This window comes from Cyprinus carpio, chromosome A24, assembly GCF_018340385.1.
Source record: "Cyprinus carpio isolate SPL01 chromosome A24, ASM1834038v1, whole genome shotgun sequence".
NCBI classification, from domain to species: domain Eukaryota; kingdom Metazoa; phylum Chordata; class Actinopteri; order Cypriniformes; family Cyprinidae; genus Cyprinus; species Cyprinus carpio.
This window is the reverse complement of record NC_056595.1, coordinates 25,574,409-25,586,600: the sequence shown is the minus strand read 5'-3', so window position 1 is coordinate 25,586,600 and position 12,192 is coordinate 25,574,409. Positions and strand designations below refer to the sequence as shown.

Here is a 12,192-nt window from a genome sequence, read left to right as displayed (position 1 = left end):
ATTTTACAAGTGACACTGAATTGAATTCATTAAAATAAACTGAGCAGAATAATTTATTTTAGTGTCATGATATACGGTAATAGCTTTTATTAAGAAAAATAATAAATAAAAAAAATTATATAGTTTTAATTAATGATAATAACCCACAATAACTCAGATCTCGATTTGATATTGTCGATTAATTTTATACCGTTACTGAACAATTAAATTCATGAGACTAATTTGAGCAGAATAATTCAGTGTTATTTTAGTATCAGTGATTAACGGTTTTCGGTAATATTTGAACTTTTTAAAAATCATTTTTAATTTAGTAATTAATAACATTGTCATTTTTATTTCTGTTAATGGTATTTCGAGTAATTTGATGAGATGTTCAAGAAGTGTTTTATAGTTCTAGTTAAAGATAATAACCCAGGAGACACTACAGTTGTCTGCAGAACTGAAATCAAATTAGGTTCCTGATTGTCGAGTTTCACAACATTAACAATTATTTTCCTGTTGCTGCTGTGAACGATCAGTATTGTATAAAGTGCTTTGACTCTCAGAAGCGCCTGTCATTCCTGAGCTCAGTTCACCATGAAGATGATGAAGATGATGATGAAGATGATGAAGATGGCTGTAACACCTTCTCCTGCAGCAGCTGCATTGATTTCTGGGAGGTTTAGTGTGCTGCCCTCTGGTGGTTACAGAGAATGACGACAGGCTCTCTGAACACACAGACACACTGAATGAACTGTGAATATCTATCTGATGCAAAGCATTCATTTCTGATAGAATCTAACCCAAACGCTCCGGGTCAGAGGTCAAGGCTCAGCCGCACCTGTGGTGAGTTTGCGTAGCTGATCCTGCAGTGCTAAACACACACACACCGCACTGAATGCTGGGAAACCCAGAGATCCTGTGACAGTCAGTTATCACAGCTCACAGAAACCTTTAAGAATTTTATTTTGATTCAATATTGCATAAATAATGGTAATAAATGGGTATTAATGTTTTAAGTAAATATTGAAATATCAAAACTGTCTTTTTAAAATGATACATTGAATCATTCACTTCCTCCAGTTCATTCAGATATGAAGCAAGTGAGTGTCCTTAAAGGAATACTCCACCCCAAAATGGAATTTTTGTCATTATCTTACCCCCATGTTGTTCCAAACCCGTAAAAGCTTCGTTCGTCTTCAGAACACAATTTAAGATATTTTGGATGAAAACCGGGAGGCTTGAGACTATCCCATAGCGACGAGAATACTTTTTATACACAAAGAAAACAAAAATAATGACTTTATTCAACAATTCGTCTCCTTTGTGTCTCTCCAAATCACCATTCTGGAGAATATGAGCTGAACGCAGGCGGCGTACGCTCTTCTGTGTCAGCCGCACCACGCTGTTTTCTTTCAAATCAAAGTGTAAATACACACAGAAAACTATCCTTGTGGCGACAGCCTAACACAGAAGAGCGTACTCACTCACACACATTCATTATGATCTTCTGATGGCTTTACCTGTGTTTGTCCTTCTGTCTTTAGACGACTTCTCTCTGACACACGAAGATCCGAGTTAAATCAACATGCGAGATCTCAGTTCGACTCGTATGATTAATCGGATCTTTCTGTCTTCTCTTTTCCAGTTTCATCCTGTAAGTTCATATTTTCTGCAGGAGTTACTGTAAGGATAGCAAATGAGTGTCTAATTAAGCATTTGCATCAGAAGCAGAGTCTGAAGCTGCGAATGAAAGCAGACTTCTAATGATCTGCGAGTTAATGAGTTTAGTCTAAACCCAACTGCAGATGTGAAGTCTCTTCGTACCTGAGAGGATCTCGATGCATGTCACCCGTCACACCTGAAAGGTTTCAAGCTCCTCTTGCATTCAACTGCGCAAAATCACCCACAGCGCCACCTGCTGGAACAAACTCACCTGACCATGAAGAACAGCTGCTTACACCTTCATCTTCTGTCATTTCAAAGACCATTCACAGGAATTGTGATTATTGGATGGAAAATAATAATTATTCTGGATCCTAGAACAGAGATATTTTAAAGTAGAAACAATCTGCCAATGGATTTTACAGGAACGTTCAGGATTGTGTTAAGATGCGTGACGTGTAAATCACAATCCTAACATCCCCCAGTATTCCCTTCACTGGAGGAAACTGGCTTTAAAATCTCCAGTGAAGCGCAAACCAATAAACCACAGCCTGTTCTCTGTACATATAAGATTCAGTCTTTAAAACAAACAGCTTTATTGTGATGATTTGGTGACAGTTGCATAAAGAACCACTATTTTAACAGGGTTTCTGCAGGTTTTATGAAGATAGATACAAGACCAGGTAAAGACAATTTAAGGAGTTATTTTAGCAAAACATCCAACCAAACTCCATTAGTTCTTAAATCACTTTTAAACCGTCTTTACAAAGAAATCATTTCTCATCTCACAAATAATTAGTCTTGTTTTATGAGAATTTGATCAAAATGAAATGAGTTTATGGTAAAGAAAAAAACAATTATCTGCTTAAAAACGTTACTTAAATCAAACAAGTTTTAATTCCCCATGAACAGATATTTGTTCTTGTTTTAGACGTGAACTCACTCAATTTCTCAGAAAAGATTTCATGTGTTCTATTTGCATCACAAGTATCTTGATTTAAGGATTATTAGATATTTGTACTGTAAAACAAGACAAAAACACTGGAGAAAATATTTGTTTTGACAGTACATGCAATAATTAAAGCCAAGACTTATGTAAGGCCTTAACTTGTGGAAGCAAGACTTTTCCAGACCGGCAGAAGCCCTGTTTAAGATCATCATAAGAACTAGTCTGACCAACTAGCAGTTAACCAAATTATCATTTTATTGAAATTAACTTCAGTCGAAGAGTAAAAATGGCATGACTAAGTCATGAGACTAGCTTAAGCAGCGCGACCGGCCGCTGAGGGAAGAACAAGAACCAAACAAGCGACGATTCACCAGTCTTTTATTACAGCAAAAATATCTGGATGTGCAAACCGTCACACCCTTTCACAAGAAACAGATGGAATGATTGACCCGAAGCTTGTTCCATCCATCCGTCAACATCACAAGTGTGTCCAGTTCACGCTGTTCGGCGGCAGAACAACTCATCGTCCGTCAGCTGCCAGAAATACTCAAATGTGAGCTGTACAATAAGAGAAAACGTCTGGACCATTCACATATAAAAGAAACCCAAAAAAACAGTGTAAATCATGTTCTAAAACCACTAAGATTGGCGATTCGAACAGTTCAGAGAATGAAGACGCACAGTAATTACGAGCAGGCGATGGACTCCAGCTGTTGCTCGGCCTCGGCGGCCATCGCTGCGGCCTGGAGCTGCTCGGTCTCGCTCTGCAGCTGCTTGCGCTCGCTGTGCATGTTGTTCTCGTGTCTCTTCAGGTCGGACGCTTTGGCGAAGGCCTTGGTGCAGGAGCCGCACACGAAGGGCTTCTCTCCTCGGTGGCGTCGCTCGTGGTCCTTCAGGTGTGACTTGTGTTTGAAGGCCTTCTCACACATCTGGCAGCTGAACGGCCGCTCGTTGCTGTGCACACGCTCGTGTTTCTTTAGATCCGGCGCGCGGATGAACGACTTCCCGCAGGCGTCGCAGCGATACGGCTTGAAGCCCGTGTGGATCTTCAGGTGCTCCTTTAAATGCGCTTGAGTGGTGAAGGCTTTGGTGCAGATCTCGCAGACGAACGGCCGGTCGGCCGAGTGCAGCTTCTCGTGTTTCCTCAAGCGGTTCTCGTCGATGAAGCTCTTTCCGCACACTTGGCAGGCCAGCTGGTCGCGGTGGCCGTACAGCAGATACTCAAACTTCATGTCGGCGGCGGCCGTCGTCCATCCCGGCGGCTGCTCGTCTTTAACATCACCCATGCTCTCGGCGAACGAGAGCGTTTGGGTGTGAGCCGCCAGCTCTTTGGGTTCTGCATCCATCGCTTCCACCTCTTGATCGTAGCAGCTCACCTTGTGCACCTCCTCCTGCGCCAGCTCCTTCAGGATGGCCTCCTGCACTCGTAACGCATTATTTGGCGATTTATCCAAATCGTGATTGCCTTGAGGCTCCTCTACGATGTCGTCCAATGGCGTGTCGTCTTGGTCACCGAGCACCTGGACGTCGCTGTCTTGCCCCAGCGGAGGATCTTCCGCCGGGAGCCCCATCTTCACCATGTCATATGGGAACTTGGCGTTCCTGGGGTCGTTTTTCTCGTCGGGCGACATGTCGCGCTTCTGCGAGCAGAGTTTGTCTAGGAAGCGTATGCCGAGGATCTGTCCGGAGGACATCATGAGATTCACATCCTTCTTCTTCACCGAGATCTTGGCGGTGTACATGTAATTCAGCACCTCCTCGAAGATGTCCGAGCGGATGAAGTCGATCTCGATGACGGACGAGCTGTCCACCTCGTGCTTCTTAAAGAGTTTCTTGAAGTAGTTGCTGCAGGCGGCTAACACACAGCGATGCGCTCTGAACTTCACATCCTCCACCACCACAGCGATGTCGCAGTGCTCGCCCTCCAGACGCTGCTCGTTCAGTAGCTTCAGGAAGATGGTCTTGTGCTCATCGTCCACATACTTCACAGTTTCGGACATGCTGGAGCGGGACCCTACGGGAAGAGCACGAAATACTGAATACTGGTCAACAAATTAAAATAGCAATAGAATCAAATGACAATACCACAAAACTTTGGGATACACCATGCTACCCACTAACGGACACGACCACTACTTCAGAGTACATTTACACGACAACCATATACTGAAAACTAAAGATGCACGATATTATCAGAACGTTATCGGAATCGGCCGATAAAGGCTTAAACTGCAAACATCAGCCAAACTAAAAAATTATGCAGATAATGCAATATATCTTTTCAAATGATTTATGAAAACTGTTCTATGAGTAACACAGCTCTTCCATCTATTAATGTTAAACCTACCGATAAAATGTCAATGTTTTAACTGCATTTGGCCGAAAACAAAACAAAAAACAGCAGAGATTGATTTTATTATAGTTATTTTCAAGGCTTTCAATGTGCTTTCAATGTAATCCCTATATATATATATATATATATATATATATATATATATATATATAAAACAACTTTAATAATGTTTATTACTTCTAACAAATAAGTTTTTGCTTAAAACTAACCAAAATAATTTCCAGCAGAGACCTAGTGTTGTTTCAAAACAAAGGTAAATATATATCGGAATCAGCCAAAATTATTACTATATAAAAATATAGACAAAAATGTAATATCGTGCATCAAGTTTTCATTTCCAGGGCCTCAAAACATCATCGTCCTGTAAATGAACAGCTGAAAAGTTTTCCATTTTTAGTTGAAAGCTGTGTTGGGTTTACAAACACGCTTTAGCTCCAAAGATCTTACATATCAAAATAATCTCAGTTTTCTTTTCTTTTAAGATGCATATTAGTTCTTCGTTTTATGCTGTGTATTTAAGATTCTGCTGTGCTTACATCAGTAAAACATATAAATGCATAAACAATGTCATGAAGACTCTCTATGAGCAATGTTTGACAATCGTTATAATAATAATTAATCATTAAATCACATTTGATAAGACAATATATGCATGAATCACGATCTCAGATACCTGCACGGACACATGATGTTAGCTCTGAATGACCGAACGGGCCACAGACGCCGAAACCACTTCATTTAAACACCTCCAAACACTCGAGCAGTGTTTTATCTTAATAAAAGACGTATTTGTTCTCTGAAAACCTCGTTCTGTCCGCCAGATGAGGTTTAAATGGCTATTTTGCGGTTTCTGCGCTGCTCTGCTTCGGTTCTCCTGAAGCTAATCTTAGCATTAGCACGTAAATAATCGCACACGGCTTTAATCGACATCAACCGAGCACAGACGCCGAGCTGTCCGCCGCGTGTCCCACTAAACGAGCCCGCAGACGCGGAGAGCAGCGATCAGCACCGGGACGCGCTCGGTAAACGGGGGCTCGACGGATCGCGGCGCGCTGAGGCGGATTTAGTGGCGCGAGCTGCGCGGGCCATGACGAACACTCCCGCGCCGGGCGCGCGCAGCCATCCCGCGCAAAACATTATGCAATAATTCTGCAGCCGCTTTAATCCGCCCCAAAAATCTATTTCTTACCTTTATTGTGCTATTGTGATCCACTGGGAAAGTATGTTTGAATGTTACGAAGGCCAGTGTTGAATTTAATACTTTGTTGTTGTGTGCGAGGCCGAGGACGAGCACAGCTGCGCCAGCACGGAACTGACCGAAGCTCGTACGTAGACACGGGCACGGCTACGCAAACAGCGCAGCGGCGGCCCGCTCGAACACAGCGAGATGCGCAGGCACGGTTACGCCAATGACGCAGCGCGATCCTCTGGAGCGCGAACCGCACTGTGACGCGCGGGAGGAGCGAGCTCACGTTCACTGACAACAGAATGAGGCTTTAGATAAAAATAATAAATAATTTATAGGATCTGAAATGTTAACCTATTGAAAAAACGACAACAGCATTATTTTTTAGTTTAGTTTGCAAACGGAAAACAACCAGGAGATTTACTCTTAAAGGGACAGTGCACCAATAATAATAATAAATTACAGTAGAGCAAAAAATAAATAAATGACTGAACAGCAAATACTGTATCATTATTTACTCGCCCTCATGTCATTTCAAACCTGTTTGTCTTTCTTTCTTGCTTCATTAGAACAAAAAAGAAGATATTCTAAAGAATGTATTGTAACCAAAGAGTTTTGGGTCCCATTGACTACCATAGTATTTTAGTCTGTACTATGGAACACAATAAAACATTTTTCAAAACACCTTCGCAGAAGAAAAAAAAAAATTATAAAGGTTTGGAACGACATGATGGTGTGTAAATCATTGATTGACTATCCTTTACTGTGATGGTGAAGGATAATAAAATACTGTTTTATTTGTTTGTTGTTGTTGTTTTACCATAGTACTCCTGAATAATTGCATATTCCCGCGTCATGGTGTTTACACACATGGTACTCCTAAAAGATTACAGTACTACCATGGTGTATGTCCAAAAACATGATATAATTTCCCAAAAACAATGGCAATACCATAGTACATTTTCAATCATCACCTTCTATCTGATGATATTTTATGTGGTACTTATTGGAATAATTTCAAAATAACTGGATAAAGTCCTGTTCTATGCAAATATCTGAAATGGTTTGGTAAAATACACAACTATATAATAATCATGTCAATAATCATGATCAGTAATAATCAACACAAAAACTGATTTGTTCTTTGAATTTGTTTATTGAATTTTTATCTCAGAAATACTATAATGAATGCATATTCTCTTCACTCATGTCTTAATGCACAGGGATGAATGGAAACTGCAAAACTATCAGAAATGGAATTGAGATTTTATTGGAGTTGCTTGAGTGGGGAACAGTCAGCAGGTGCACATGACATTGCATTTGAAAACATACAAGGACATAAACACACATGGGGTTGGTCTGTACAGTTTAAGGCTCAGATGTGGCACACTGGGCGGGGAGAACTCTGGGATTGATATTTCAGCTCATCATTACAACAGTTTCATTCCTCTAAACTCAACATTCACAAGGGACAGTTTTCAAAAAGAAACAAAAACAGGTGTATAACTCAAGTAAAAACAACAACACGTCTCTCACATACACGTGTGGCATATTCATATTCTCATAATGAACGTGTAATATTCAGATCAGAGATGAGCCGATGGAGGGCGACACGTGTGGATGGCACATCTTTGCAAGGTTAAATACTGTGCAAAGTTTGTCCTTTTTTTATTCAGTAGGATAAATAAATTTAGATATCTGTAACCGCTATATTTCTTCTCACACATATTCTTCAGTCCCTTTATGACGAGCTTGTGGTTTGACTATACACTGCGCTCATATAGTATTTACTAAAATGTCTATATACTGTAGTCTCTTCACAAAAAAGCAGAATTGTTCCCTTGTCATGCAGTAACAGTGATCCAGCGCCTGTAAGCGTGTGAGTGTGTGCATGTGTGCGTGTGTTACTCCAGACGTGTTCAGATGAAGTTTGCTGCAATTCTTTCATTTATGCTGCTGTTCCCGTGGTAGATTTCTCTGAAGCATCCTTCATTTTCCACAGCGTGAACACATGAGTTCCTCCAGAAAGCGTGAAGATGATGTTAATCCTGAAAATACATATAACAGAACATTCAGTCATTATCAGGAACACTTTGTGCTTTCTTTAGACTCAGTGAAGGAACAGAGAGAACCTTCAGAGGACCAAAGCATGAAGTGGTTCAGTCAGTAATGATGTCAAACACATCATGCATTTCAATATTACGTTATGATAACAACATAACATAAAAATACAGGCCCTCAGTAACATGCCTCCATTTCAAAATTAAATCACTAAAGCTAAAGATCTACATTTTCCTCAAGAAAATGTCAGTGATGTTTCACGTGCAAAACTAGGGATAGGCATTGCTCTGTGGTTGCTATGGTGTTCAGGGTGGTTGCTATGTGGTTGATACACTGTTCTTGGCGGTTGCTATGTGGTTGCTATGGTGTTCTGGATGATTTCTATGGTGTTCTGGGTGGTTACTATGTGGTTGCCAGGGTGTTGTGGACGGTTGCTAGGGTTGTTATGGTGTTTTGGGTGGTTGCTACGTGATTGCTAGCATTGCTATGGTGTTCTGGGTGTTTCTAGGGTGTTCTTGGTGGTTTCTTTGTGGTAGCTAGGGTTGCTATGGTGTTCTGGTTGGTTGCTAGGGTATTATGGGTGCTTACTATGTGGTTGCTAAGGCTGTTTTGGTGTTCTGGGTGGTTGCTAGGGTTGCTATGGTGTCCTGGGTGATTGTTACGGTGTTCTGGACAGTTGCTATGTGGTTGCTAGGCTTGCTATGGTGTTCTGGGTGTTACTAGGGTGTTCTGGGTGGTTACTATGTTGTCTTTAGGGTTGCTATGGTGTTCTGGGTGGTTTCTAGATTGATTTTGGCTGTTGCTATGTAGTTGCTAGAGTTGTTATGGTGCTCTGGGTGGTTGCTAGGGTGGTTGCTGTGGTGTTCTGGTCAGTCACTAGGGTGTTCTGGGCGGTTGCTATGCGTTTGCTAGGGTGTTCTAGGTAGTTGCTATGTGGTTGCTATGATGTCTGCCCTATGGATGTGATGCTATTTAATTCTGAGTGGTTGCCCAGATTAGTAAACAGATTAGTAAACAGCTAGTCAACACTATTAATCTCTGTGAATGTCCTCATGTGGTCACATGACTCGTGGAGATGATCTGCAGTACCGCTCTCTACCAGCAGAATGCAGTGTGTTCCACCACATCTGCTCCTGATCTCACACAGACGATCATCATGTCATTCTGTTAGAGGCGTGAGTAGTTAGTTCACATTCTGAAAGCAGCAGTTAGACGTCCGCAGATGTAAACAGCCAAAGCAGCACCGGTGTTAGAACAGCAGCCAATAGCAGCACTCCAAAGCGCAGTGCAGCAGCCAATCAGCTTGCAGTCAGCCAAGCCTACTCAAGCTGTGATTGGCTGTGGTCTTACCTGCATCACTCCTCCGGCGTGATCTCCGTCTCTTTATGCACCACCACTTTGGTCACTGACATGTCGGGATGTTGTTCTTTAGCCTCTTTAATGGCCTGAGCCAGAGCCTGACCCAGAGTGACACCACATCATCATCACAGGCCACGCCCACCAATACCCACATCATCATCACACCAGGGCTTTCAGCATCTCAGCTCTGGAACAAACTTCCTCAAAACCTCTATGCTGTCTCTTCACTCCAGACCTCTAAAACTGATCAAAACTCACTTATTTACAATATGTTTTGTTAATTGATTGTAACAGACTGCCTTACATTTCAGTTCTATGCTTGCTTTCATTACTGATCTTGGATTATGTGATCTCTGTCTGCTCTATTTGCTTGATTATGTGACTGTATGTCTGTTGTTCATGCCATCTATCAACTTTGTGTAAAGCGTCCATAGGTTCTTGAAAGACACTATATAAAAAAAAAACATTATTATCATTATTATTATCATCACAGCCACGCCCCTCAAAAACATCCACATCATCATCACAGCCACGCCCATCAACACCCACACCAACGTCACAGTCACTGCCCTCAACATCCCCTTCAACCATGAGTGTGTTGAGGGGTGTGGCTGTGATGACTTCATGCAGCGCTTTGGCGAGAGTAGCCGCTTGCAGTCGGGGGCGGAATTGAAAGCGGAGATGTGAAGTCGGACACTTTCTGCTCCCGGTAGTGATGCTCTCGCTGTGTTTGCATACTTGCATTCATCACAGATGAAGTGAATAACATGCAATATTTGTCAAATACACAGACGTTTCAGAAACGTTTTCATGAGCAACAAAAATACTTTTTATATACTGTTTGATACAGTGCCATCTGTTCAAGAATAAAGTTCAACATAAACATACACTATTTAAATACCAATAAAGTGGTGGTATATATGCTTTTATCAGTGCTTTTTTGATAAACATGACTCAATATAACATTGCAACTACAATAAAAAAGCTTTTGCTGTTCTAAAAACACAGATCTGTGAGCAGTATTGGAATTGAAGATGTTAGAAACACACAGCGTTGTTGTCATATGCAGGGTTGCCAAGTCTGTGGTTTTCCCACGGAATTGGGCAACATTAACACTGTTGCTGCGGGTTGTTTTTCCATGTCCGCGGGTTGAAGCGACCCCAATAACGCCATATTTAGTCCCTGAGAGCCCAGCCAACAAAATGTGTATTTTACCCCCCTGAACACGATTTTTAACGGGGGACCCCCTCGAAATGCAATTGGGCTAATTTTGAGTAGCAATTGGGTGGGTTTTGTTGTGAAAACCTGGCAACCGTGGTCATGTGGTGAATTTGGCCAATCGTGAAACAGCTGTGTCATCATTAGCGCTCCTGCAGTCGCTCTGGAGAAGCTGCGCCAGCTGAGTCAGCCGGCTGCTCTCGTAACGCTATCGCGGTACTTTGATGCCACACGTGACAGTGACGTGGCGTCTGTGCCGGTTCAAGTACGACAGAATTTCTAACTGGCATGCACTGCATCAAGACAGCCACCGATCGGTCTGCGCAGCGTCGCATGAAGTCGAACGCACCTGATGTGATTGTTGAGGGGCGTGACTGTGATGGTGACGCCCCCAACACCCACATCAACATCACAGCCACACCGTCACAGGTCACGCCCCTCAGCACTCATATAATCATCACAGTCACGCCCCTCAACATCTATGATGTTGGTGTGGTTGTTGAGGGCCGTGGTTCAACACCCACACTCCTTAACAACCACATCACAGCCACACCCCTCAACAACCACAACATCACAGGCCACGTCCCTCAACACCCACACCATCACAGGTCACGCCCCCAACACACATCACCATCACACCCATGCCCCTCAACACACACATCAACATCACAGGCCACGCCCCCAACACACGCATCCCACACCATCACAGGTCATGCCCCTCAACACACACACATCACCATCACATCCCTCAACACCCACATTATCACAGACAGACACAGACACACACACAATGCTTTATTCACTCGTGACTCAACACCCACACCATCACAGGTCATGCCCCTCAACACACACATCACCATCACAGACCACGCCCCTCAACACCCACACCATCACAGGCCACGCCCCTCAACACCCACACCATCACAGGCCACGCCCTTCAACACCCACACCATCACAGGTCACGCCCCTCAACACACATCATCATCACAGCCACGCCCCTCAACACACACACACACACACACACACACACACACACACACACACACACACACACATCAACACACACAGCCACGCCCCTTAACAACCACACCATCACAGGCTACGCCCCTCAACACCAACACACACACCATCACAGGCCACGCCCCTTAACACCCACACCATCACAGGCCACGCCCCTCAACACACACACACACACACACCATCACATGCCACGCCCCTCAACACACACATCAACACACACACAGCCACGCCCCTCAACACATATCACCATCACATCCCTCAACACCCACATCATCATGACAGCCACGCCCCTCAACATCCACATAATCACAGACCACGCCCTTCAACACTTACATCATCACAGGCCACACCCACAAATACTCCTGTCATGTTCATGATAAAAACTGATGCAAACTGCTGAAT

At 43.0% G+C, this 12,192-nt stretch overlaps 2 protein-coding genes across 3 annotated transcripts in view; both read right to left on the bottom strand.

Moving 5' to 3' along the window:
• Window positions 1–2,954: 2,954 nt before the first annotated feature.
• zbtb14 (zinc finger and BTB domain containing 14) lies at window positions 2,955–6,285 on the bottom strand. 2 transcript variants are annotated; one of them, XM_042714857.1, is made up of 2 exons: window positions 6,136–6,285; window positions 2,955–4,607 (listed from the first exon to the last, which is right to left on the bottom strand). In XM_042714857.1, exon 2 carries the CDS (start codon window positions 4,591–4,593, stop codon window positions 3,280–3,282), a length of 1,314 nt encoding a protein of 437 aa, XP_042570791.1. In that variant the 5' UTR covers window positions 4,594–4,607; window positions 6,136–6,285; the 3' UTR covers window positions 2,955–3,279. The 2 variants fall into 2 exon arrangements, with proteins under 2 accessions (XP_042570791.1, XP_042570790.1); XM_042714856.1 differs by lacking the exon at window positions 6,136–6,285 and adding an exon at window positions 5,620–6,052.
• Window positions 6,286–7,377: 1,092 nt separating this feature from the next.
• Window positions 7,378–12,192, bottom strand: part of LOC109068815 (band 4.1-like protein 3) — a 36,052-nt gene continuing 31,237 nt past the window's right edge. The window contains 2 exon segments of the mRNA XM_042714934.1: window positions 7,378–8,180; window positions 9,544–9,650. Coding sequence (XP_042570868.1) covers window positions 9,549–9,650 — 102 coding nt within the window. The 3' untranslated portion in view covers window positions 7,378–8,180; window positions 9,544–9,548.

Bases quoted from the DNA above. Each gene is read 5' to 3' on its own strand.
- zbtb14 (XM_042714857.1), bottom strand. From the start codon at position 4,593: ATGTCCGAAACTGTGAAGTATGTGGACGATGAGCACAAGACCATCTTC.